This window comes from Drosophila eugracilis, unplaced genomic scaffold (assembly GCF_018153835.1).
Source record: "Drosophila eugracilis isolate 14026-0451.02 unplaced genomic scaffold, ASM1815383v1 contig_2154, whole genome shotgun sequence".
Classification (NCBI taxonomy): Eukaryota; Metazoa; Arthropoda; class Insecta; order Diptera; family Drosophilidae; genus Drosophila; species Drosophila eugracilis.
Window position 1 is genome coordinate 3,966,132 of NW_024573038.1, and position 27,924 is coordinate 3,994,055.

Genomic DNA, 27,924 nt, shown 5'->3' on the forward strand with positions numbered 1-27,924 from the left:
TCTTCTTCGGTTCTACTTGCAGGGGCCGCACAGCAACCCGACATAGATTTTGGGAGTCAGTTAGACGTCTTCAGGGGCCACGCCCACCGCCGCCGCGCAGCCCCCAAATGCCCCAGCGCACCTTCAAACACCATAAATGCGTGCCAAAAGCAGCAAACTGGGAACTGATGCAAATTTGGTCAATGCCATCAATATCGATGCTAATGGCAATAAAACTCTATACATCTATCGCATTCGCTGTAAGATAAAATCGGCGAAAAAGTCGGCTAATTCACGGACAGCTTCCCTTTGAACTCCTCCATATTAACCTGTGACAAGTGCGGTGGCCACAAAAAGCCAAAATTTATATAAATTTATTAAAAACAAACTAAAACTAAATACAATGCGCCCGTGTGCGCGGCAAAGAAAATACAACAACTGCAACTGCAACATCAAGTGGCGCATCGGTCAATGTGCAACAAGTGAATCAACCCAAGAAAGCAAACAACAACTTTTTGATAACTTTACACTGCCTTACGGTTAATAATATTAATATTAACTTACAAATTAATACGTAGTTCAATATACAAACTATACAAACAGCAAAAACAATCAAAATTTATATATTTACACCAACGAAACCATTTACAAATAAGCGAATAAGCAAGTAAGCAAACAACATTCAGCAACGTCGAGGATCGTCAACGGACAACGACAACAAAAAAGCGAAAGGTGAGTGGTAGATATATTTAGAATTTATCTTCTATTATTATTAATTATTTAAAAGGGTTTTATAATTGAAAGACTTAAGACTGAGTTCAGGATGATTTTAAGAATATGTTAGTGTATTATTTACAAAAAATATTATATATTCGAATTAAGTTAATAATAGCAAGCCAAGAAAGCTACAGTAAATATGGTATAAATTACATTTCAATTAACATTTCACTTTTATGACTTGCAGTTTAATATCCACTTTAATGAATATAATATTTTTAATAAATATTCTTTACTTATTTAGTGGCTTGAATATTAAGCGATACTTATATCTATTTTAAATTAAGCTCGTACTAATAGTTACATATCGTAAACATATCACTTGACTTCCGATCCAAAATTCCAATATGGACTGCCGTTGGCAGAGGCCGTTTGAGCTACCTTAAGGTCACCACTCCCAGGGATAACTGGAAAGCTTTCAACTTTCGCGAAAAGAACACCCCGCAATGTGGAGAGCTCTCGATCACCCGATGACTCTGAGTGCGAGTGCTAGGTACCGCTTACTGCTGACCGCTTACCGCTTACTGCTGACCGCTTACCGCTTACTGCTTACCGCTCCACCGGTCAATCGGAGATCGCTGATAGGCCGCACCCAAATCGGGAATTCTCATTGCCAGCCACTCGTAGGGGAAAACCAGGAAGTGAGTGCTGGTAGCACAGTGTAGATTCTCAAATAAGTACACATGCCAGGGCGCTTTTCTATGCAATCTGTGTTGACGATTGCCGCGCTAATCAGAGATTGCGTATACGCACCGTGGCTATGTGATTATGAGCGATGCAAAAGGGGCGAATGGGGGGAGGAATGGTGAGAGGCGTCGAACCAATATTTTGCATAAATGTTGAGCACAGCTCGGGCCAAATGTCTAATTATAATTCAGGCCTCGGGGAATGGCGGACAGTAAACGGGCAAATGGCAAACTTGGCGCCAGCTGAAGCTGAAGCTGTAGGTTTTCCATCGGCTTTTCCTTTCTTGCTTCTCAATTGTTGTTGTTGTTGTTGTTGCTGTTCAGCTCTTTCAAGTTTTCTTTCGCTTTTTTGCGCCTGAACTTGCAGTTTGGCTGGAAAGTGAAATAGTTGCAGCGGCTTGAATCGCTTGTATTGAATAATGAAAAACGAGTTTTCCGCCGCGCATGCGCATCATAATAGCAATAGCAATGGCAATAGCAAAAGCAACAGCAAAGCTGTGGAAAACCCGAAGAGGCTGAAAAGAAAAGCAGCGATTGGGAGTGAAAAAGAGAAATGATGATGACGCGGGTGCCAGGCAGCGCAATGTTGTAATGTCCATGCTGCATGTTGCTGCTGCATTAGATGTTGCTGCAGTGCTTGTATGTGTGTGTGTGTGTGTTGCTCGTGTGCCCCACACAATGTTGCAATTGTTTTGGTTCTATCGAATTCTAATGCTGATATAGTAGGGGAAGATGTAAAGATGTTCAATCTTTTCGTTTTTTTGTGTTTTATGTTCAAGTTGCTTGGCATTCTTTTGTAGCTTACTTCGCTGATGTAATTTCTTTTGAAAGATGTCATGTTGCTGAATTTATTGTAATTTTAATCTTTCTATTGTTTTTTTTTGTTTTTTATAAACTTATCTTCGATGTTTTTATGGCATTTTTCTTAAGATTCCTTTTGTTCTTTAATAGACTATAAACTATGCAATATGTTGAATTTTATGATTAAATGATTAAATAATTTGTTTAAACAGAGAGAACTGAGGTTGCATTAACATTAGTTAATATGCTTACAAATATTCTATTTACAATTTAGATTTTATTTTCCAAGTCTTTCTATTACTACAATAATATTGACTGACGTTTAGAAACTTTCGTATTACATTCCTCTTAAATTATTTGTATTAAAATATATAAATTCTTTAGTGATTCCTTTTTTCAAAGTATTATTTTGACATCTTAGACTCGTAAATTTATAAAAAGCTCTAAGTTGATATAATATTTCACTAAAAATGTTTTAAATAGATCATATCATATATCATATATCAGATGACATCATCTTAAATCTGCCAGCATTGCTACTCCTTACTTGGAGTTATTAAAAATAAGGTTATGATTGCATTGTTTCTTTAATGCCGCTGTAACAGATGTTGTTGTTTTCGTAAATCTCCTATTTTATAATATGTATTTTTTTCAGCTAACGCTGGCACTTAAAGCTGCAGTTGTTGCTGCTGCTGCCTGTGAGTGCTTTCAAGTTTGCTGCAGTTTTATTTTTTTCTATGCACATTTTTCTCTTCGTATTCCGCCTCGTTTGCTTCGTAGTTCAATGTTAACGAACTTTTTGCGCCGTGGATGCATGTTGTTGTTACTGCAGTTGTTGGTGTTGCAGTTGCAAATGCTGATGTTGCTGTTGTTTTTGGACTTTCACTTGTAATGAATTTGGCGAGTGCAAAACTTGTTGCCGTTGTGTGTGTTTTTGTTGCTGTTGCCGCTGCCGCTGCCGCTCAGTTCAGTTCAGTAACATGTTATGTAAAAAGCATTTTTCCAGCTTTGCTTCTATTTTGGTTTTTGTCTTTTTACTTTATTTTTTGCTTGCAGTTTTCAGTTTTAGTTTGCCACAAAATTTGTGCTGCGCGTCTTTCGCCCTCCCTCTGGATGCAGCAGCTTGTCCCGATCGCCGAGTTTTCTTTCCGCTCTTGCTTTTATGTTGTAATTCGCAATTTCTAATGTTATTGAACTTTAAACACAAACACAAAAAAATAGATAGAAAGAGGAAAGGAGAGCGTTGAGGTGAGGGAAAACTTTGATTCAGAGGAAAATTAGTTATAACCGGAAGCCACAAGGCAAAAATTGAAACAATGCAACGAGACGACTTTCTATATTTTCATCCTCTTCTTGCCTTTTGCCAGCTATATATATATATATATATATATATTTGTATATATTGCCTGCAGATCGGCTTTGTATAAATGTAAATATTTTAATGGCTGCCCAATGATGCGGCATTGTTGGGGTGCAGATGCAAATTCAGATGGTCTGGAATTTCCCCAAGAAAGTACGTTGCAAATGCAATTAAGAGGCCGTGATTTTAGATAAGCTGCGGGAGGATTTTATTATAAATAATAAACAGCATTACTAGTAATTAAAAGTAAATTAAAAGGCTTTTAAAATTGCTAATTAAGCGTAGATTAAATAATTTATGAATTAATTTAGTATACAAATCGAAGAAAAGGTTATTTTAGATGCTGTGTTTTTCGGCATGTAAAATTGTATTTTATATAATAATGAAAAATAACGTCAGGAAAAAAATTTAAAAATTATTTAAAAATACAGTAATTCAGTTAGTTTTTAGTTCATTTTATACATTCATCTCAGATTTTTTCTAACTTAAATAATAGTTATACTGAAACCATCATACTAATAAAATCCCCTTTTTTTCTTTTTCAGACTCCAAAATAAAGCCAAAATAATATTAAATTTAAACATATATATATACAAGACGGAGGGACTTTTTAACGTTTACATTTTAAAGTGTGTTAACGAACTAACAACTTTTACACATCGACAAGGAAACTTTCGTCTTACGTTTCTGTGCGATCTGAACGACGTCCAGAAGCGGAACTAGACTAAAGCTAAGCCAACTTTATACAAATTTTAAACAACCAAACCAAAACCGTCTCATTAAAAGTGCCTAAAAACGAAAATTCCCAAGCAAATCTTATGAAAAATTGTGAAAAACGTAAAACATAAATCCAAATTTTGATACCAAGTGTGATAGGTATACAAAAATCCAATTGGAACAGCAGAGAGATAGAGAGAGGAGTGTTTCGGTGGCGAAACAAAGTTAACACTTTCCTGGTTTGAGACGAGAGGAGAACCCTGGACCTGGGTGGCATCAAGATTGATCAGAACTTTCGCGACTGGCAGGGGTATTCAGGAAACGGCTACACGCTGGCAGCTAACAGTATTTGCAGTGCAGGCTTTGCCCTATCAGCGATGCCCTTCGACGATGCACTGCTCTGGTGTCCGGATAACGATGGTCGTATTGTTGGTGGTCTAGACTTGGCAACATGCATAGCTGTAAGTACTTTATTATGATCTATATATTTAACCTTCTATTTACACTTTAAGAACCTGTTTAAATGATTTATAATTTTATAATTTCAGGATGATTCTACGGTAACTGGAACGGAAAACCTGAATCCCTCGATCCAATCAGCTGGCAATCCGAACAATCCGCATCAAAACGTAGTAGGCGGTGTCGTGGGATCGGTGGGACCCTCCGGAAACGAACTGAATGGAGCGGCAGCCCGCAACGTGAACGTGGTGGTGGAGCCGCTATGCGGCAGCGACTCCTCCGACGAGCTGTTCCGCAGCTTCTCCGAGAGCAACTTCGAGATCGAGAGCCTGCTGTCCGATTTGGCCACCGTCGAGGTGAAAGTCGAAAATGTACATCCGCCAAGAACAGAACAGAGAAGTTTAACAACTGCCTATACTACATACATATATGCCCTTATAAAACCATATTTAGATTATAATGATAACATGTATATATGGATTTTTCATCATTGTTTTGTCTTCCCTTTCTGTTTTCTGCTCATCTCTCTCCCTCTCCGCTGTAACAACTCCTGCTCCTCCCGCTGCAATCAAATGTTTCCCAGGAGGAGAACAACAATAACGTCATCACCGATGATGACTTTGCCAGCGTGGCCGCCGCCGTGGTGGCCAACGATGATCTGTTAGCCAAAGAGAATGCCCAGCTGAGTGCCCAGGGTCTGGTCGATTCGGTGGCCGCGAGTCTAGCCGACTCCGGCGATGCCAGTGGCCAGCAGGCGCTCCTAGCCTTCGGCTCTTCTAATTCGGCGGCCATTGCCGCTGCAGCTGCTGCTCTCTGTGGCGATCTGATCAATAATAACAATAGCAGCCATGGCGGCGGAGGAGGAGGAGCTGGTTCCGGCGGCGGAGTAGCCGGCGACTGTGCCACCAAGCTGGAGTACGCCCTCATGGGCGGACAGCCGCTGGCGGAGGAGCCGCGATTTGTGACCAGCGCCGCTGCCAATCCCCTGCTCGTCGAGAAGCTTATGTCCAAGTGCCTAAACATCGAGAAGCGACTGGAAAAACTCAGCGGTGAGTCAAAAGTTTTTATTATCTTTTCTAAAATAAGAAAGTTGTAATTTTAAATCAATTTTTAAAGGAATATTTAAAGAGAGTTGAAATTTTATTATAAAAAACATTTGAAGAAACTCAAGGCGGAAATGGAAATTTTGAAATTCGAACAAATTTTAATTTAACTTAAACAAATTTATAACTTTTTCTATCGTTTCAAAAATCGTATTGATGTCAGTTACAATTTGTTTCTTATGTTTTAAAATGTCATAACATTCATTTTGAAGTTCGTTTAAAATCGTTTTTTTTTAAATGATTTATTTTTATTTAAATTAAATTAAATTTAAATTTGGCGGCATTTCGAGCGCTGCCACATCATCCAATTTTCAGCAGTGATGCCATAAGTTGTTATTTACATGATTTATACACGAGTATTTTACCAGTTCTGGCGCATAGAGTGGCGCCATCTGTATCAAGCTGTTTTACAATATACAGTTTTCTACATGTATCTTACATTGGATTACAGACTTCTACATATTGAGCTTGAAAGTAGCTAAAAACAGTTGAATGTTGATTGAACAATGCTTACAGTTTTAGATTCACACAAGGTTTTGAGTGTTTGTGTGCTGGCTAAAAAGCTTTAAAGCTTTCATTTTGGTTTTTCTTTTTTTTTTAAACCAATTTTTTAATTTCATTTTCATTTCTAAGTTATTTAGATTGTTTTAGTAAGTTTAAAAAACTTAGATAACAATGTCAGTGAAACTTAGATCGCCTTAAAAAAAAAGAAATCAAAGTAAAATATTGGAGAAAATGAACAGCTTTGCAGCTGTTTAAAGGCTTACCAAACTTGTTTTTTATCTTTTGAAAATGTCTCATTATGGAGATATGTATTTTAACTAATTGAGTTTCCCATCTGGCCAAATAATAATTTGTATGAAAGGCCCCTCCTCGAAAGAGCCAAACTGTCGGCCAAACAACTGCCAGAAATAAATAAAAAGGCCAGTAACTTGTTTATTAAATCCCGACAGGATGTCTTCCTTCCTCGCCCCAAAAATAAAGCACCGCCCAACACCCCACAAGACAGTCAACCACCTAACGACTGAGCCACCGAGCCACTCAACCACTCAAAAAGTCTCAGACTGAAATATAAATGTCGACGTTCGGGTTGTTGTCTCGTCGTCGTCGTTCTGCCTAAAAAATATATATATATAAATTTGGGCGGGTAGGGATATATCCCCCGCTGGGGTAGGGATTTCATTAGGGGAGGGGTTTTCTAGGAGGCAGACAAATAACCGTCTATTGACACGAAAGGCAGACGGAGCCCCCGGTTCTGGGAAGCGTCTGAATGCCACACCGCAACCACCCACAGTCCTTGGGCGCCTCCGCCCTTTTCTGCGGGCACCTACTTCCTTTTCTTGGCAAAAAGGAAAACAAAAAGCAGCAACAAAAAAGTAAGGCCCAGACAGAGCGCAGCGAGGAGTCGGCGGGTCCTGCTCCTTTTTTTTCGCTGCTCGTTTTTGTTTTTTCGAAAAGTTTCCGAATGGGGCGAAGCCAACTCAGACAGTCGGGTCAATAAATTTTGCGTGTGGAAATTGTGCGCTCAAGGTCAAAAGGATATTTGCCTCGGTCTCTGTCTGTGTCTGTGTTTGTGTGGGTGGCTGTTGGGTCGTTTATAGGAAATGTTGCCTTTATATACATGTATGTGCATGTATTTAGGCTGCCGTCTGCCCAAGCTTTCGACTGTATTGGTGTTTCGGGCCGCAGACAAAATGGCTGCCCACACTCCTTTCCGTTCCTCGGCCATTTTACTGTGCGTGTGCGTGATAATGTGAGTGTCTATGGTGTATGGCGGTGTGATTGTGTGCGTGCGGCAGACAAAGAGCCGACTGTTTGGGTTTGGGTTTTTGGGTCTTTTGGGTTCGAATCGGGCTTTCCGGCAACCTTGAACTTGAACAATTTCGTTGAAGTTCAGCCTGTGAACGAGGCCCAATCATTTTGGTACTGCGCCCAATGGCCACCCACTTTTCTAATACACGGTGAGGAAAAATGAAAATCGGGAGTGTCATGAAAGGTTTAAAGTTATTTGAAAAGATTCTTGCCATGTTAACTAATGTAAAAAGCTACAAAGCTTTATAAAATGATTTTAAATCATTGGAAGGCCCATTGATAATCTTTTATATTTCTTGTTTAAATCAGTTGCCTTACATTTTCATTTGTGTTGAAACTAAATTAATTCAAAGATACATTTCACAAACTCAGTAGCAATCTTAATTACAGACGTTTTTAAAATAGTTCAAAAATTACATTATAAAGGATTCTCATTCGAAAATATGACATTGCATACTTTGGGGCTGAATCTCAATTTCAAGGTTTTATTTTCGAGCTTAATTTTAAATAATAATTTACTTTATATACACTCATAGAAGAGCAAAGAAAAACTATCTAACGTTAGAATATATTAAGAATTAAACTTTTGAAAGGCAACTCATAAATTGTCTCAGTAATAGATATAAAATATGAGCGATTAGTGCCATAACTTTTCTCCAAGTGATTTTAAATTTATTTTGAGGAAAGAAAGGACGAGACGGTCCTGCCTGCTGCTGCCCTTTTTTTTGGTGTATGCCATGGGTTCAAGCGCCGCACGGCCCAAACATTGAACTCTCGATTCCAAGGATACAGCACCAACGACTCTGATTCGGTTTCGGAATGAGATTCAGATTCTGACTCGGATTGGAACTCGGATCCGCAAACCAGGCGGCAGTTGGTAGTCATTGAAATGCTGCTCGAGCCGTTGACATTGCGAGCGGTCGTCAACGCTACCGACGCGTCGTAGACGGCTAAGATTGTTCACTTTGCAGCGAGTTCAGCGTCAGTCCAAGGTTCTTTTGCGGCGGCCACAGGCAGCCCCGTGCCTCGTGCTCCCCTGCCACAAAAGCTCCTCCAAAACCTCCATCTAGAAACCCCTGCAGCCATCTCTTGCGCCTCTCTTCGAGTCAGACTTTGCGACTTTGGTATTAATGTCAAGGGGTTCAACACGACCAAGCCGTAGTTTTTATTCTTTTTTAGATACTTTTTGCTTTTTGAAAAGTGCGTTAGTTTCTGCGTTAGTCCGCTCACTCGAGGGCTGGGTGCTATGGGAAAATCGCTGCCTGGGATCTATTCAACTGACAGAATGATTGGTGGCCACCAATTCTGTTTGTACATTTGATTGCTGATAATTTCAGCAATTCATTTACAAGTGTTCACTTTGCATGTCCATTTATGTTTCGTTTGTTAGCCACAATTAGAGAATAATTGTTGGTTTTTGATGTCGGGATGTATTTAAATGATCATCACTGGGTATCCATTGTTCATAATTGGGTACTATTGATCGAAAAATAGTATGTTTCTTGAAGTTACAAAATCATTTCTTTATCTAGTTTCACCAAAATAAGGCATTTAAACAAAACTTGAGTCTTCATGAAAATTAAGTTTTAGTTTAGTTTTTGATTCTTTTTTCTGTATTTTGCTCTTAGAATTGTGGAAGTTCAATTAATGTTAACATATTTTTTAGTACAGCTTGAAATTGTAGAATACTGAACATATTAATTATTTCTTTATTAGCTTCAGACATACATTTTCAAATATTAAGTATTTTCGTTAATCTTATGATCATAATAATTTTTTTAAGAACTTTAATGTAAGCTTATACCCAGTCTAAAAACATGTTACCAACATGATTTTTTACAACACTTTCAAGGCTTTTGTCATTCCAAGTTGCTGATTAAATTTGCATTATGCATTCCTGGAAATTGTATGTTGCATACCACTGAAATTAACATTTCACTTGCAATGGCATTTCCCAGCCCAAAAGAAATCACACGTTTCACTTTCTTGTTGCAGTTGCAAGTGCAGTTGGCAGTTGCAGTTGCAGTTTCGGTTTCAGTTTCACTTTCGGTTGAAAATGCCGCTCTTCGCCATCCCTGGCAGCACTTAGCCAGATTATTTATTTGATTACTCCGGCTGACATTTTCTATTCTACGAGTGCGAGTATGTATCATTTTAGCCACTGTTCATGGCTACAGCTCGGTGCACGCATTTCTTGGCTGCCTTTTGGCTTTAGATTTGGATTGCCAATTTGAATTTCAAATCATGTTGCTGCCGCTGCTTGCCGTTGTTGTTGCGGTTGCCGTTTTTCGCTAGATTTGTTTGTTTTTTTCATTTTTCGCTTTTCAAATGTGCGTTGTTATAACCAAATCAGGATTTCTGCGTGCTCCGGCCAGTAAAGCGTTTAACAACAATTACAACGACAACAGCAAGAGCAACAACAACAGTAGCAACAACAAACAATTGCAGCAGCAACACAACATGAACAACAACAACAGCAACAACAACTAACGATGTCAGGGGCGTTCATTTGTCCATTGCCAGCCAGCAAACGAACTGAACCGAACCGAACCGGGCCGAGCACGTCACTGTCACCAGCGACAACCCCACTCCCCACTTGCCACTTGCCACTGCCCACCCCCAAAAGGCCCCCACGAAACCTCCCCTTCGCCTCCCCAAAAATCTGAGTGCCAAACGTTGCCACTGCAAAATGCACTTTGCAATTTTGTTGATTGCTTTGGCATTTGTTGTTACTGTTGCTGTTGTATTTTCTCTATTTTAAACGCCTGCTAAGGGTAGTTTAGTTTGGATCTACAGTTTGTTTTACTTATAGCTAAGAAAGGGTATAGTAAGAATATGAGTTTTATCGCTCATTACAGATCAGTTAGTTGAATATAACATAACTAAATTGTCAATTTTACTTTGAATATTTTGTCGAATTTTCTACCTTTAAATAAATATCCTTCCAGTTGTACATTTTATAGAAGTCTAGATGAATTATATCTTCTTCCATTCAGTTATAATCCATGGAAAACCTTTTTGCTCATAATTTTATGTTATTGTATGGTAAAGGCTAAAATCCTTGATGAAGATTTTCTTAGAAAATATTTATAGTTGTTAGCCATAGAACGGCAATTAGGAACCATAAAATATGTCAATGAGTATAAATTTTAAATACTTATTAAGTAAAGAAGGTGTGTTAATTACAAAGAAGAGTTCTTACAAATCATAAACTAGAAAACTAAAGTGATCTAAATCTGACAAATTCTGTTAATACTGGCAAGAGTATACAATGTTTCGACTTGATCAAGCTAACTTCCTTTCTTGTTACTGTTGCTGTTGTGTATTCACATTTTTTGTTTTATTTTTTTTATATTATATTTGTTTTGCGACTTATCTAAATTCGTTCCCCGGCTGTTATTGTTGTTGTATTTGTTGCTGTACGCATTGCAGGTTGACCGCCGAGTTCAAGTTTTAACGGATATCGTTTAGTTGCTGCCGCTGCCACTGCTAATGTCGTTGTTGCTGCTGCCGTGTTCTCGTTTTTTGGCAGGAGCCTCGCCTTAGCCTCGTTATATAAGCAGCATTATGGCTTCGTTCTCTTTTGTACTGCCAATGAAGTCATTCCGAGCGCCATTTTGTCAAGTTGCAGATTGATTAATGGTCCAGTGGCACTTTTTCAGCTCACAGATGGAAACGCTTAATTAGTTTTTGGGACGGGCCGAGATATATCGAGATAATTTTGTAAGGAATGAGGCTGGAAAATTTTAGGGTAACCTGAACTTTGCCCTTAAGCTGATGAATAAATTTTAAATTGATTTTTCTGTGTTAATAAAAGCCTTCCCTATCTCAAGATACTTAGATACTTATTTTGGAATGTGAGAATAGTAGTGCTTTTTAATCAGATGAATGGAAACTGAAATCAGGACTTCCTACATAGTCAAAGGACTTCCTACTTTCCCTTGCCTGCATAACCGTTCTCATTACATATTAATCAGATTCAATATCTATGTCTATATAGTACACACACACAACTACGGTTTCATTGTCTTCCCCTTTCGCTGTCCTAATTGCACTGTAACCCATTAACACAGCGGCAACATGCAACCAGTTCGGCGTCCCTATTGTCTGTTTTTGTGTTTCTGGGACCCATAGAAAAGGGGGCCGGCAAGCTGTTTTGCACAAATTTTCACCTTCACCTCATCAGCAACAAAAACAATAACCACAACAACAACAGTCAGCCGCATCGGAAAAGCGCGAGTAGAGAGAGAGAGAGGAAAACCATAATGCAATAGGATAAAGATGGGGGAATCGAGATACATATGTTTGCATTTTCTCTGTGTTTTATGTTCAATGTACTCACGACGGGAGGAAAATATGCAAATTTCGATTGTTCCTGATTTAAATTTAGATACATTTATGATGTCTTTGTTTTAGATTCATTTCTTTATTTATATATTAAATCAAATAAGTTCAAACTCTTTGTTTAAAAACTAAACTTATTTACTGAAAAATTCAGCACTTCTTAACCGGACAAGAATTAAGCTATATTTATTTTGAAAAGTCTTAACCTTTGTTTGACAAATTAAGACAAGAAACAAGACAATCTTCCCAGTGAAATTATGACAAGGCTATCTGTCCCGTAATAAAATCAAACACTAATAATGAAAATTTATTTTTTTCTAAAATATCTACTTATTTGATTTGTTTTGCATATTTTGATATTGACTTATTACCCCGGCTTTAGGCCCTTTTCGAACCGTCCCTGAACTAAACTGGGCTTCAGTTCCAGTTTTTCGCTGGGCCTTTGATTGCATTAGAGCGTGTGCCGCCCGTCGCATCTCGTTAAAAGGCAGAAATGAAAACAAAAGGCAATAGCAGAAGCAACAGCAACATCACAGAGGCAGCAACAGCAACTGATGATGATACAACCTTACAAAATTCTCAGTCGCAGTCTGCGGTGCGATCTCATAGCCCCTCCACCCCTCTAAACCGTACCACCACCCCCTGGAAACCACCTCACACACCCGCTTTGCCCATCGCAACGACTTTGAATGTTTAGCGCTGAACTTGTCTTGCACACACGACCACAAATGCAATGCGCGCGGAAGAGCGAGAGAATGAGAGGGAGCGCGCGAAGAGAGATAGACAACGAGATAGAGAGGGCGAAAAAAAACACAGAGCGAACGAAAAAGAGAGCGCGACAAATACAGTGATAGCTTTATTTTTGCCGTAGCGTGTGTGGTATGCAGCCTTGAATTAGTTCGCTGCACCCGTACATACACACAAACAAACAAACAAACGCACATACACACGGCGCATATAAATACACGCGAGGCACACAGACACACACACAGATTGCCATATAAGCATTTCGCAGTGTGCGAAAGCTCTGTTTTGCTCTGCTCTGTGCTCCCCTTTTTGCAATGCTCGTCGATCCCCTCGCCACCCAAAAACCCCCACCCAAATCCCATCCCATCCCACCCAATCGAAATGTAGAAGGAAAGAATCTACTCCGGCGCTATAAAATACCTACATATATATATGTATAGTTTGTATGAATGTATATATATGAACATGGGCATCCGAGTTGTCGCTTCTTCTTTGCATATCCCATTTTCCGTCTTTGGCAAACAGAATGTTTGCTGCACAGCACAAAATTTGATGATCGATTGGAAGATTAAATCTCCTGGCTAAATATCTTTGGGTTAACTAATCAAGAGCTCCGATTAAGATTATTTCTATGATACTCTTAAGTTTGTTGACTCTTCTATCAGTTGTTTTTTGAGGAAATCAGATCTTAACTAAGTTGGATCAGCTTCCTTTGATTAAGCTTAACTTATCCAAGTTTCTATGATAAGAAATGATCATTCTTTTCTATTAAACATCGTAATCATATTTTTAGACGCCCCTCTTTTTTACTTTTTGGTGTTACTTGTTTTTAAACCTTACATTTAATATTCAATATCGTTGTTTGGCAGATAACTAAATTTCCACTTTTAGAAAGAATTATTATTATTTTTACAAAGGTCATAAAAAGGTTTAAATTTATTGAGCAACTTTATATTAGACAATAACTATTCTATCGAAAGAAAAAAATATCGTAATTAATAAATATCTTGATTGCCAAATATTCGATTAAGAGATTCTCAAATAGAGGAACCAATTAAAGAAAATTAAAATAACTTTACATTAGTTACATTAGTTTAGAACATAAATATATTTAAATTTTAACAGGCCAAAGATTCTCAGATGTCTTGTCATGTCTGATGGTATTTTAAGGAATGCCGTATTGAGATATTCACCCACATAAACCCCATGACCACCTTTCCCCTTTTTCTTAATTGATCGACGTGTTGCCCCTAATTATTTCCTCCTGTCAGTCCCACACCCCCACTTTTGGACAAAATCCGTCATCTGGTGTGTCTAGCCTTCTGATCATGCCGACACACATCTGAATCGAAGCACTATATACTATATGGCAAATACTAAATATATATATATATATATCTGTGGCAACGGATATGCATGTCTCTTTGCACTCTCCTTTTCGCTTGTGCGATTTGGAATTAGCGAGTGTCGGGAAATGGGGGAAAATAAGCGGAAAACCGTCTCGCTTCGTATGTGTGTCATAAATGCAGAAGACTAATTGGCTGTGTAAAATGGCGAATTGAATGCATTTCTCTGCAGGAAAAACTATATTTTTTATGTTGGAGAATGGCAGGGAATTATCCTAGCAAAGAAAAGGTTGCTATAGAGATTAAATGTGAAAGGAAAATGAAAGAATGGCAATGGATTTTGCAAAAACTAGGGGAGTATTTCTGTATGAAAAGAAGATTGGTTTTCTAAGGGAAATTAACAAGCAAACTTAAAGTAAAATATTTAAGTTTTATGAACACCTAAAAGGAATCTTAACCCATTGCGTACTCGTTATGCGGCAACATTGTCTATGCGTAAATAGATTGTTTTTGTGGTTGTTGCAGTTCGGTATTCAGATCGACACCCAGACACATCGACACATGGGACTTGTCCTTCAAAACGAATAAACAGAAACGTGAAAAACGAAAGCGAAAATTGCATGCGTAAGAGGTGTACAAGAACAACATAAAGTGCAACTACAACACCGACACCAACAACTGCAACAGCAATGCCAACGACCATTGCAGTTGCAGAAAATATTAGGCGGATGTCTGACTACATTGTGTGCATCGATAATCCGGCCATATATATGCCTCCATATATTAATATTTATAGGTTGCAGGAACCAAGAACGAGACTAGTTCAAGTCGCGGAATAATCACGGATATCGCTTTGCCTATATATAGTATTTATACATATAGAACCGATATAATGGGGAAGTCAAGTGGTGGCCCTAAATCCCAAGTACTGTCATTCGGTTTTACCTGTTGTTGCTGCTGAAAGCAAAAGCCGGAGCTGAAAACGTCAGCAACATTGCTCGCTCCCCGGCGATATAGCTATATATATACATATATATATATATATACTCAGCTGTGTGCATATTTTAGAATGTAATTGTGCATCTGGCCTAGACCTAGAAAAGGAAAATTTTGTTGCTATTATTATTGCTCGGTACTCGTGCATTCGCGCTCGTTTACAGTCCGCAATTCGCAGCTCGCAGTTCGCTCGTTCACTTGCAACTCTTCCGTCTCTTTCGCTCCGTGTGCCATTTTGTGTAGCACTCATTATTTGTTCTCCTTCCTCGCAAATTAAAAATATGCCTAAGCAAATAAAATGCATTCAATGTGTTTATATATCTATCTATATATATATATATTTGTCTATATAGTTGCAGTGGCGTTCGAGTCTCTTGCCATGCATTTTGAGTCTGTGGGTAATTGTGCGTTAGCCCGCAGTGTACAGGGTGCTTTGGAGCAGTGATCAGTGGAAATAACTCGTTTGATTTTGATTAATGTATGATCGTTACTTGCAGGAAATTAATCCCTTGTAGAAGTTTAAGACCAAAATGCTGCCTACTTGTATCTAAATATTTTTATTATTTAAAAAATACATAGCACTTGTGGCACAAAAATGTTAAGACTTAAAAATATAAACTTAACATGATTAACTTAATATGATTTCCGGTGTTGAATAATGTACTGCATACTTTTAGACCACATTCTAGGAGTTTTTAATCACTGAAGCTTGAAAGAATAGATCTTCCTATTATAAAATTAATAAATATAAAAAAACAATTGCCTTCTTAAATAGAATTCTTATATCAAAATTTATCATCCTTAATCATAATTTATTATGGAATAGTTTACACCTTCGCTATTTATTACTACCCTTGGCGTTTCCGTCTTTAGATATCTTTTCGAAATAGCCATAAATATATGTCTGATAAAGCAGGAGCTTATGGCACCCTCTTTAATTACCAATCACCGACTAGCAGAGACATTGGCTTTCAAATACACGCCAAGAAACAACAACGAACCGAGCAGAAACAACTGCAATTGCAACGCAATGAGAATTTCAAATAAAAATAAAACAAAAGCCGAGCAAAAACAAAGCAAGCCAAAAGGAGAAATACGATCGAAACACAACCCAGAACGGCAGCAACAACAAACAATTTAAATTGAAAAATGTTTTTTTTGTGTGTTGTTCTTTTTTCGCGCTGTTTGTGCTACCGTCAGACAAACGGCCATAAACGCCGCCTAACCGAGACACACCCCCGCCCCCAGCTGAACCGCCCCTTCTGCCATAGATCGATCGCCGCGATTCTGCCCGTTGCAACATTGCATTGCGGTGGCAGTGTTCGATACGCGCAACATTCTATTAAATAAAATACGAAATTGCAAACAAAAAGTGCACTCGAAACTTTAGTTTTTTATTTGAATAAATTTTAAAACTATATATTTTTTTTTATTATCTAATACCTAAAATATATTTCCTAATACTTAAAAATTATTGGTAGTATCTAAACTAGAGTTAATTTGAGCCACCAATCTCTAGAGCTTTAAAACATCTTTCTAAGGGGTATAAGATATATATTTTGAAGGTATATATAAGATAACTACAATGATATTAAAGACTTAAGGCTTTTTTTTACGGGCCCATCTCCCTAGATCTCCAGATCTTTATCTAGGCAGGCGTTGCCAGGGTCTTCAGCAAATATTTCTCAGATTTTAATAAATATTTTTTACATTTCCTGATATAAATGTACCCCTAATTGAATATAAGTAAAAGATGTTTATAAATAATTAGTTTATGATCAGAAAATACCACGATTAAAAATACTTTTAAGTTTATCCCTAATTAAATATGCGTAGAGAAAGAGATTATCTTCTTTTGACATGAATTTTCAGTAGAAGGTTCCCAATCGGTTTTCGGATGGATTGAATATAGTTTCATACATTGTTAGAGAAGATAGAGAAGACTGATCTAGGAAAAACTAAACTTCAAACATTTTACGATAAAATATCTAACTAACAAGTTAGCAACAGAACTTCTAGTTTATTTCTCTGTGTGTTTGCCAGAGATCTGAGCGAATGGCCCTGGTAGGGGGTGATGGCAGGAGATCGCGGGGAGGTAAGCAGGGGCACTCGGGGGCCAGGAGAACCCAGTGAACTGCCCGTGGGGTAATGGCGAAGCTAACGACAATTCATTGCGATTCTCGAGTGGCAGCGGCGAGTGCCGGACTCGTCGTAGTCGTCGTCGTTGATGTTGCTGTTGCTGCTGCAATTGCTGTTGCTATAGTTGTAGTTGTAGTTGCTGGCAAACGAAACGGAAGGGGGCAAACGGGCTGAGAGGGGGCACGCATGTTGTCCATGTCCCCATTCGAGTCAAGTGACGTGTTATCTGTCGCCTTCTCTCAGAACTTTGACTTCTATCAGTTGAATGTCGTTGCAGTCGTCGACGCTGCCGTTGTGCAGTTTGCAATAGCAATTGCTATTGCTGCTGCTGTTGCTGTTGCAAAATTTGACGCTGCCGCTGCTGCTGTTGCTGCTGCTGCGTCGCTGCTTTTGGTATTTGCTATTTGCTGCTGCTGGCTATGATCGACGATGCCAATCGATCTCACTCGGGCTACCGTGTTGGCAGCAGACGCTGTCTGCCGCTCCGCTCCCCTACCATACCGCCCATCGACCCGTCCACCACCCCTCCCACTCCCGTACCGCCTCGTTTCAATGTCAGTGTGTCTATTATGCGCCATTATGATTGGTATTATTAGCAGCATGCCATGGAAAATGAAAACTGCCAACTGGCAGCGGCAACACTTTCCCTCTCGTTGCTTTCCATTTGCAGCAGCAGCAGCAACAACTTCATCATCAGCATCAGCATCTGCAACAGCAACTTGCAACTTGCTGCTATCTGCTATGCAGTAATTATTGCACGATCAATTTGCCGGCCATCCATGTCGGTGAAAACTTTCCTTTGGCAACATATTAATAAGACCCGCTTAGCGCTGTCTGGGTGTGGCCAACAAAGCGGTGGCACATCCACAAGTTTCCTGCGCCAATTGAAAATGTTTTAATTAGTAAAAAGTATTAGGTTGAAAGACCTAGATTTATTTTGGTTTAAACATTAAGATTCAATTTGTATACTTTAATCTGCAGTTAAAAATCAATAAAATCTTTTGACTTCGTTAAGAAAATTGTTTTATAAGTTTCGTAACACAAAATAAATGTCTAAAACTCATTAAAGCTTTCTAATAAAACCTTTTCCATTAGTTCATATATAACCAACCTCAAGTCTCTATTGCTCAGCGCTAGTTTAAGCATTTTATTTGCTATGACCTACCTCAAGTATGTATTTATTAGCCATAACCTAGCCCAATATGTATCTTATATACGATTTGTATACTACGATAATGAGTCATTTTAGAATATTTAAAAAATAATGTATATAATATATAAAAGAGATACTAAATATAAATTGAATAAGAAAATGTCTACAAGTGATATACAACATCCATACTTCGAGTGATAAATGTGGTTATCCTTGTGTGCGAGGTCCTTGTAGCACTAGGAAATAATAATAATTTCATTCCAAATATGAAGAGATAAAGGAAACAGTGTTTGCAAGCTTACATGGAAAATACTAGAGACTTGCAACCCATTATTAAATATTGCATATCAGATTATGAAATCTGATAGAACGTAATTTATTTCAGCAAATACTACTGATAAGATTCATTTCCCTGCGACCCTCAAGTAATTTTTAGTGGCAGTCACTAGCAAATCGTCTGGCGGATGAGCAGTTGCAGTCGACGCTGGCGTCGCAGTTGCTGTTGGCTGCCAACTGCTCTGCTGCAGTCACCGTCGTCATGTACGCCCCACTATCCCCTACCCATACTGTTACCCCCAACCCGTACCGCCTTACCTCTAACGTCTCTGCCCCAATGGCTGCGGTTGACGGCCGTACAGTTAGACGGACGTTTGCTTTGCTTGCATTTACAACACACACAGACAAACACACACCTAGACGAAGTGCATTATAATGGCATTGAAAATCGTTTTCAATAAAACACGTAAACAAACAACAAAAACAACCGAAAAGCCAAATGAAAATGAAAACGCACAAAAAACAAAAAACAAACGCAAATGCAAAAGCAACAGCAACAGCAAAACTATGCAGAAGAAGCATTGAGTTTGCACTTTTAGTTAATAGTTTTTATAAACAAGCTTGTTTTCATCCATTTTTTGTTTTTGTCGACGGTAATCAACGCTTTAATAATGTGTGAGAATTTCGCTTGGGATTTATGTTGCACTTGTTCGTTTGTCTTTTTTCGATATTTATATTTTTTGCTGCAATTCCAGCTTGGTTGGATGCTTTCGATTATAAGTATGTTGTTATTTTCAGTTTTTTTTTGGGAATTTTCCAGTCGAAATGCTCTTTTGAATTTACGTTTGTATCTTGCGGACTCACAATAGCTTGAACTTGAAAATGGCCGTTGTTGCAGTTGTTGTTGCCGTTTGTTATTGTGCAGTTTAATCAACTTTTGTCTGTTTGGCGACTGACACTGAGCGAGACGGCGAATGCGACGGAGACGGGAGACCGGAGACTTCGAGAAATGTTTCCATTGAATTTCAATATTCATTAGAAGTCGACCATCTACGGGGGGTTTGCACTGGGAAGGATCTGAACGCTCTGGGCCGGGGTGGGACGGGGTCAATTTATTAGTCTTCTAGAAAAGGTTGTGGATATACTTGGGTTAATTGCAAAAATGCTAGAAAAGTAATTCTGCTTTGAAGACGATATAGTACTAGTTTTGCTTTCTAATAATAAGATATTATATAGTCATGAAGCAACACTTAACTTCGTTGTCAAGATACCTTATGTTATTAATTTATATTTTAAACTTGAATTTCATTAAGTTGTAATTTTCATAATAGGTCAGACGCCATCTATCTTAGTTTAGTTAAGAAGATAAGATATACCCAAAATCTTACAAACTTGGCCCATTACCCCAGATATCTTAATGAAAAAGATATATAAACCCCAAAAATCCAACTTCTCTTCTTAAGAAAACCTCAAATATGACTAACAAATCTTTCAGTTTCAAATAAAAATCAATTGGGGAAACCCTTAACGTATAACCAACAAACTGCATTGATATTTCAGATCGAATGTCGAGTGGGCGAAAGTAAAAATTCAAATTGATAGCTTTCGGAAATCGAAAGAAAATCGAGCAAGAAATCAAAACTCTCGGCACTCCAACGCGATTCGTTAATTAAAATAAATACTTTCCGCCACGGACGTGGACGTAGCAGGCAAATGATTGTGCCAAAAAAAAAAAGAAAACCAAAAAAAAAATCAAATAAAATAAAATGTAAATAATAGAAAAGAAAAGAAAATCAGCGAATGTGAAACTGTATGGCCAGGCCACATGAGGAATGGCCTGCTGCGTTTTCTTTTTAGCTTTTCCTTTGATGTTTCTGCATACGCTGGTTGCATGACCAAGAAGTCAGTTACTCAGTTAGTCAGTCAGTGTTACCCGATACGATCCCCAAGCCGATTCCAGCCGATCCAAGACGATCCCCATCGGATCCGAGCGATGACGATGCCAAAAGCGGCCTACTAAGACACTTTTACCTTACCTGGCCAACACTGGCAACTGGTTTTTGGTTTTGCTGATGGCTTGGTCTGGCTTGGAGTCTTGGCCAAAAGATACCGCCGAGCCATGCCGTGCAATGTACAGTGATCAGCGAACAGCATTAGAAATTGGCCAGCAGATCGATGCTTGGCTTCACATGGTGGCTTTAACAGCAAGGAAAACTATGCGAAATTCACTTTCATTATGAATGGCCGAATGGCACTGCATACAAATGCGGCTTGGTCATCCAACTTGGTTGGTCAAATCATGGGTTTTCCTTTCTTTCACATCTGCGGTTGTCGTTTTTCTGCCGTTAGTTGTTATCGTGGCTGCCGCTAATTGACGGGCTAAACGCTGACATTCAGTGGGCCAAGTTCGATGCAGCGGACAGTGATCATTATGATCGGTTAAGAGGTGGCTAGGAAACTCGTTTAAAAGGTTTATTGCAGAGAGTTAGTAACTGATATGCCTTTTAAAATAAAAGTCAAGCAATAACTATTTAATAGGGAATATAAAATTAAATTCTTTACTTAACCATCAACACAAAAGCTGTTTTTCGTGCACCATCAAAATGCAGTAAAATAAATCAGTTTTATTATTACACTTAAAGGACTTTTAACACAAAAAACTGTTATTTTAGGTAACTGGTCTGAAAATAAAAAATAATACTTTGCTTTTCAACGATTTGAAGGAGAAATTACAGAATAAAATATTAAATTCCTGCCTAAATCAGCTATTCACTTAAATTGACATTTAAATTAGGCCACAAGTTGAGTGAATCTTTCTGTTATGTATTTTAAAATAAGAGCTAAAGGGTATATTCCTTCTTTGAAGTTTTTAAAACACTTTCTATATAGATAAAAACTATTCTTCTTGAAGACCTTGATCCAGTCTAATACCTTATAATCCTACTATTATAAAATTTCAATCTCGGTTAAGCATAACACGACATCCTCGTAGATATATAATAAATGCAATCTTGCAATATAGCTCCGATTTGATGATGGTTTATAAAATTTATTTATGTATATAATACCCCTTAAGAACCCGATCAACAGATACTTCCATCCGTATTCCCATTATGTCCGAACTTCAACTGTTCCATTAGTTTTCATGACGCTGCCCCGAGGGCCTGTCTACATGGACCTGCATTTAGCACTCAGCTGGAGCCCATTACGCTTGCCACATCAAATCAAATGGCTAACTGAGCTGAGCATAGCTGTTGCATGTTGTAGTTGTTGCTGTTGCCGCTGCCATTTAGCGCAATTGACGGCAGGTCCCAGGCCAAGACAGACTGCAATTGGAAGTCGCCAACTAACACATTTCAGGTCTTGAGCTTCAGCGTCAGCTACCCTCCTTGCACCATCGATTGCCCTGATTTTTTTTGCTGCGCGTTTCCATTTCGCATTTTCGCTTTCATTTTCTTTTTCTTACCAAGTTAAATATTTTTTGTTTTTTTTTTTTGCGTTTTTCTTTTTATAAGCGAGAAAATCGAAAGTTTTTCCCCAGACCATAATGCAAAAAGAAAGTGCAAGTGCAGCAGCTGAAGCTGAAGCTGAAGTTGAAGCTGACGCGCTGAATCGACGGGGCTTGAGGGGGTGGCTCAAAGAAAGGAAAAGCAAAACAATGCCAATGGGGCGTATGAGCAACTTGTTTTCGGGCCAAAATGTAGGATGAATGCCATTGTTTTGCGGCTGACGACAACGACGAGTTTTTCCAGCTACCACTTGGAGTTTTTCATGGCGCGCTGCTGCTGTCGATGTTGTTGTGCCATTTTCGTTGTCAAGTGCAAGTGTAGCTGGGTTTGCTGGTCAAATGAGCAGTAAAACAGTTACTGCGATGGCCAACAGCGGAATAATGTTGCATGCAGCACAATCAGCAATTTCCTTTCAGTCTGCTCTGTCTGGCGCTTTCGATTTCGTTTAATTAAAACGCATAAAAGTTGAATCCAGCTCTTGGATGTCATTGCCTAGGATGGGTTTTAAGATGGTCTTTCCTCCTCTCCCGCAAACAACAATCTTTTGGCTCGTCATTGGCAGTGACAGACAGCTAGTCAAAAACAGTGGTTTTCTTATCATTGACATTGGCTGGAAAAAAACTTGCCAGCATCAGCGTCAAAAACTTGTCATCATCATAATTCTTAATCATGATGTGAAGTCAGTCTGCACTTCAATCTTTTTGCTGCATTTTTTCCCACTGTGTCTTTTTCATGTACGTCATTTCAATAACATGCTAAGAACTCGCACACCTAAGTCGCGGTCAAGGTTTTTTTCTTCGGTCTAGAGCCGAAACAGTTGACACTTGTAATGGCCGCTTTACATGCTAAATAAACAAGCGAATTACTCATACGCCGCGTTGCCACTGCCATTAAAGATGAAGCGGTTGCGTTGTTTTTGGCTTTTGTGGTCTCTCGGTTTTTAATTCTTTTTCTGTTTTTAACTTCTGCTGATGGTCAAGAGCAGGCTGCACCCATTTTGGCTTCATTTTCGCCAATTTGATGGCTACAAATGGGGAAACAATTGAAAATGGCTGAAGGCTTCGACCGAGCGATAATGAAAAACCGCTGAATTAAGATGTTTTCTTTTTTGGTTGTTGCTTTAATTTTCAGCACCGAAAGGTGAATGCCATTTGAACATGTGTTCGAAGTTTTCACTCTTTCTCTTCATGGCTGTAGAAACTTCCTGAAGATTTGTAGAAAGCATTGAACGGAAACTGAATTCGAAATTTATTTGGATTTCAGTTCGAAGCATTTCGTTTTTACTTACACTTAATAAAATATTGACAATTCTCGTTTTTACCACATCTTTCTTTGTTTTATATACTTATGAATATCTGACTCATCGGTTAACAGAAACCCCTGAACGATTCCATTCCAATCTATTAGAAAACGTCTTTGACAATGTAAAATGAATCAAATTTGCAATCAAATCGTGCGTTAAAGTTCCATTCGCCAACAGGTCACGAATCTGCAGTTGATATCGGGTATCCATCAGAGTGCAGCATCTTCCTAATCTCGTCAAGCATCAAAGTCGCAATCATCAATTCGACGACATTATAAACGTCGCTCGTTTAACCTAGAAGGGTCCTTCTTCCATCCCGCAACACCCCGCACTCACAATCCATTTTACTGGAGAGACAAAGAAACTATACGGACAATTTTTTGGCAAGATTACGAGCGATGAACAAAGAGATCTCCCCACTGCCCACCCATCGAAGCCGTAACAATTACAAAGTCTGTGCTCTGCTTCTATTTTTGCACTGTGCAAAAATATACAATTTTCAAATTTATTTTAGACGACCTCCAGTCGGAAATATTCGCTGCCAGAAAAATGTTCTTAATATTATTTGGGGATTTCCAATTAAAAGAAAAAATCTGACATAGTCAAATGAAGTAAATAGGAAAAGATAATCCTAGTTCTTAACGTATAGTTAAGATTTTTGAAACTTACCTACAATTATCAAATATCATTTAAGGTAATAACTAAGGTAATGTGTCACAGCTTCAAAATGCCTTTCCAAACAAGATCAGCTTATTCATATCCAACAATTTAAAGATTTTTAAATATTTATTATGTACAGTCTTTAAAGATATCTTTACCATATCAATCACAATGTATTTACAAATATAATATAGGGATACCACAAATATAGCTACATTATGAACAGCGTACAATTCCTACTTGAGTTTAACTTTCGGAGATGACATTTTGCCTTGTGTAGTCTAACTTCTTCAGTGCAAAGGAGAGAAGGAGGAGCAGCAGGTTTTGTCGCCCTGTCGTTTCCATCGTAATCTGGTCATGGGGAGGATGGCAGGATGGGGAGGCCGCGGAGATTGCGATTGCGATTCTGTTTCTGTTTCACAGTTCAGCTTTCAGCTTTCAGCTCCAGTCTGCAGGTTAGTCAGTCAAGTCGGTTTGTCAGTTAGTCGCTGGGTCGTTTGGTTTGTCACAATAATTTCGAATTTCGGTGGGTTTGAGTGCTCGGCGCGTGTATTAGATGATATGAGGTCATTCACTGCTGTTTACACCGAAAAAACTTCGTCTCGCCGAACGTTGCTGCGTTGCTGCGCTGCTGCTCTGCCTTCCTCTGCTTACCTCTGCTTTCCTCTGCTGCTCTGCTGCTGCCGAAATTTCTGGATGACGCTGCGCTCAATATACCATATACAATATACAGTTTGTTTTGCCGCTTCTCTGTGTTGGTGGGGCTGTGCTGAAAGCTATACCCGCCCGAAACGAAACCCCAAAGTGTTGTCCTGCTTATACGTTTCCGACATCTTCCTTGCCCATCGACCGCCTGTCTGGCGGTAGGTGGCGCTTTTGTTGTCGTCCAGCTTAGCACAGTGGCGACAGGATCATTTTCTTCCGTCCTTGAAATATTTTGGGTTAAGATATGAACATAATTGTACCTTGAAAACGTTGATCAAACATAAAATATAAACAGGTTTCCATTCATTACCGCTTCTCTTAATAAAATCTTCTTTTTGATAAGAAGAAGGAAAATCCAGTTAGAACCGATTTTTTGATGTGCAGATTACTTACAATTTGTTCTTAATCTTTATTTAAACTTCTAAACAAGATTAAACATTTTATGGTTTTTAAGCATTTGTTTGTCACCTTCTGATTTAAAATATATAAAATCTTTTAATTAACGTGCTTTTTACTACATTTTAATAGTTACTTTCTGAAATGCATTTATCTCATTCTTATGAATGCGGTTATTGTAAAATCCCCCAGACACTTTTCCAGGAAATGTCGTAACGGAAATTTATTGTAACTCAAACGCCTTAGAACATTCAAATGTATACCGATACTTTTCTTCAATGCAATCTTTCGCTTATCTTTAACGTGTTGATTAGTTTTCCAGTCGAATCAACCAGTGTGCAGCATTTGTCGTTAGCTGTTCAATGACTTCTGTTGAAACATGAATCGACTACACAGTCGACACCCAAACCAAACCAACCCAGGCCCCACGATTTCGATTCCGATGCCGAAGGAGTCAAGGAGCTGTGGGCAAAGGCAAACGCAGAGGAGGAGCAGATGTGGAAGCTTCCAGCAGGCGAAGAGCCACCTAATGCGCTTCCTCTTCAACAAATTCTTTTACGACTGGCTGTCTGTCTGTCTCAGTCCCCTCGCCTTCCTTCTCGCTCCTTCTGGCAAAAGGAGCCGTCGGCGGCAGTCAAATCCCAAACGTTTCCCCCAGGTCCATTCTACTAGTTCCAAGCCCTCGCCTTTGTTGCTAGATCTTACACAGAGAGAAATATGTGGTATAGTCTTTCCTTTCTTTTTGACCTCTTGTCAATGTCAGATTTATTTTTATAAAGTTTGTATATAGTACTGTTAATTTAAATGATATTTAACATATGTTTAACATTTACTCAAGATATATGTTAATATCGCTTGAACACATCAGGGCTATAATATAGGATAAATCAAACAATTTCTGGATTTTTAAAGAAAATAATATTTTGGAAATCAATAATGTGACATTTTCGAATTACCTATAACAGTTCTAATGTTCAGCATATACTTTTCTGTGAGTGCACCCTTAGTTGTCGGTACATTGGACTCATTTCACACACACACTCTTGCACTTAGACGGTCGCACACAGACAAAGAGCTATTGCAAAAGTATGTCTGTGTCGACGTCGCCTCATTTAGCTTCTCCTTCTGCCTCCTGTTCGGCCCTCTGTACCCTCTTGGCCTCCTACCCCACCCCCTTGCGTCTACGCCCTCGCTGTTTCTAAAAACAAAACTCTTCCTTCTGCTGCTCCTCCGTCTTCTTCTTCCTCTTCTTCATCGTCTACTTGCTCTGCTTCCTTTATTTGCAACATACATTATATGCCAACAGAACGAGTAAGAGAGAGGAAGAACAAGGGGTGTGTAGAGGGAGGGGGAGAGAGTGCTGCCTGCCCGCTCGCACACTTGCAATCGCAATCGGCAAAGTAAATGGAAAGGTCCCCAACAACACTAAGCAAACGGAAAGTGAAAATTTGCTCCACTGACAGACAGCAAAAAGAGAAAGAGAGTGAGAGCGAACGAGAGAGAGAGAGAGACAGTATTTGCTGGTCGTCTCACGAAGACAGAGAAAAGCGCTTACATACACTTGCATTGAGTCATAATCGTGTCGATTGCAGCAGCGACGTCGTCTCTCTGCCTGGCTCTCTCCCTGCTCTCAATCCCCCCACCCAATCTCCGTTCCCTTTGTCCTTCGTCCTTTTCCTCATTCCCGTTTGCCAGGCCCTCTCTTTTGAGCGAAACATAGACCAGATGATCGCTTAGCCCTTTTTGACGTGGCCTGACCCATTTGGCAAGCCACTGATAGCCTTCTCCAGAGAATTGGATCGGGAAGAGTGGTCCCAGCAAAGGGGCGAAGGACAGAAGATAGGGAGCCGAAGAGTGCGGAGAATGGAGAGTGGAGAGCACTGGGTCTGGGTCGCTGGCTGTGATTGTTGTTGTTGTGGTCGTGTTACTTTTATTTTTATCGCTCCCGATGTGTAATGATCTTAAAAAGGGAAATAATCAGGCCTTTGTTGGGGCATCGGGAAAAGTGCTGTAATTCATTTAATTGAAATTAAGAGCATCGCAATTCTTAAAATAGTTTGTGATATATTTTTATCAATGCGAAAGTGGTTTGTTTACCAAAAAGTAATTGCATTATTAATGACATGGGTTTTTCAAAATGTTATATTTATGGAGAAGTTAACATCTCCATTCCAATCGATATACTACTTAGACTTTTGATGCATATCTTCTTGATGTAGGAAATATATGAAGAAATAAGAATGCTTTTATTCAGTCGTACTGCTAATTCATAATTTATACTTAGAAGAATTTATGGTATTACTATTTAATAAAACTTCCAAACCCATCCAATTGTTGGGTTTTTGTAAACTACTTTAGCCATAACCAGCGTATTAGAGAAATATCTGGAAAGTTCATATGGGTTTGATAATCAACCATTTAAAGTCCATTGATATCGAAGTTTTTCCAGAGTCTTCGCAGACTCTTGAGGGTGTTCCAAGATGTTGAAAGCATTTCTTAGAAGTTAACTTTTAAATCTCTTATTTTTTTGGCATTATAATTTCTTTTAATTTCTTTTCGAAAGACTTCATTTAATAATTGAAACAAAAACTTTTATAATTGTCAAGAATTTATAACTTGAAATTTCCAAATTTTGATCAACATTTGAAGCCTTGCA

General features: G+C 38.8%; 1 protein-coding gene across 1 annotated transcript in view; it reads left to right on the forward strand.

The window, feature by feature from the left end:
- Positions 1 to 303: 303 nt before the first annotated feature.
- The window catches only part of LOC108108545 (ecdysone-induced protein 74EF), a 44,595-nt gene continuing 16,974 nt past the window's right edge, over positions 304 to 27,924 (forward strand). Inside the window, exons 1-4 of the mRNA XM_017216620.1 lie at positions 304 to 711; positions 4,149 to 4,781; positions 4,869 to 5,150; positions 5,363 to 5,828. Of these exons, the coding sequence (XP_017072109.1) occupies positions 4,698 to 4,781; positions 4,869 to 5,150; positions 5,363 to 5,828 (832 nt within the window). The 5' untranslated portion in view covers positions 304 to 711; positions 4,149 to 4,697. The remainder of the gene's footprint in view (positions 712 to 4,148; positions 4,782 to 4,868; positions 5,151 to 5,362; positions 5,829 to 27,924) is intronic.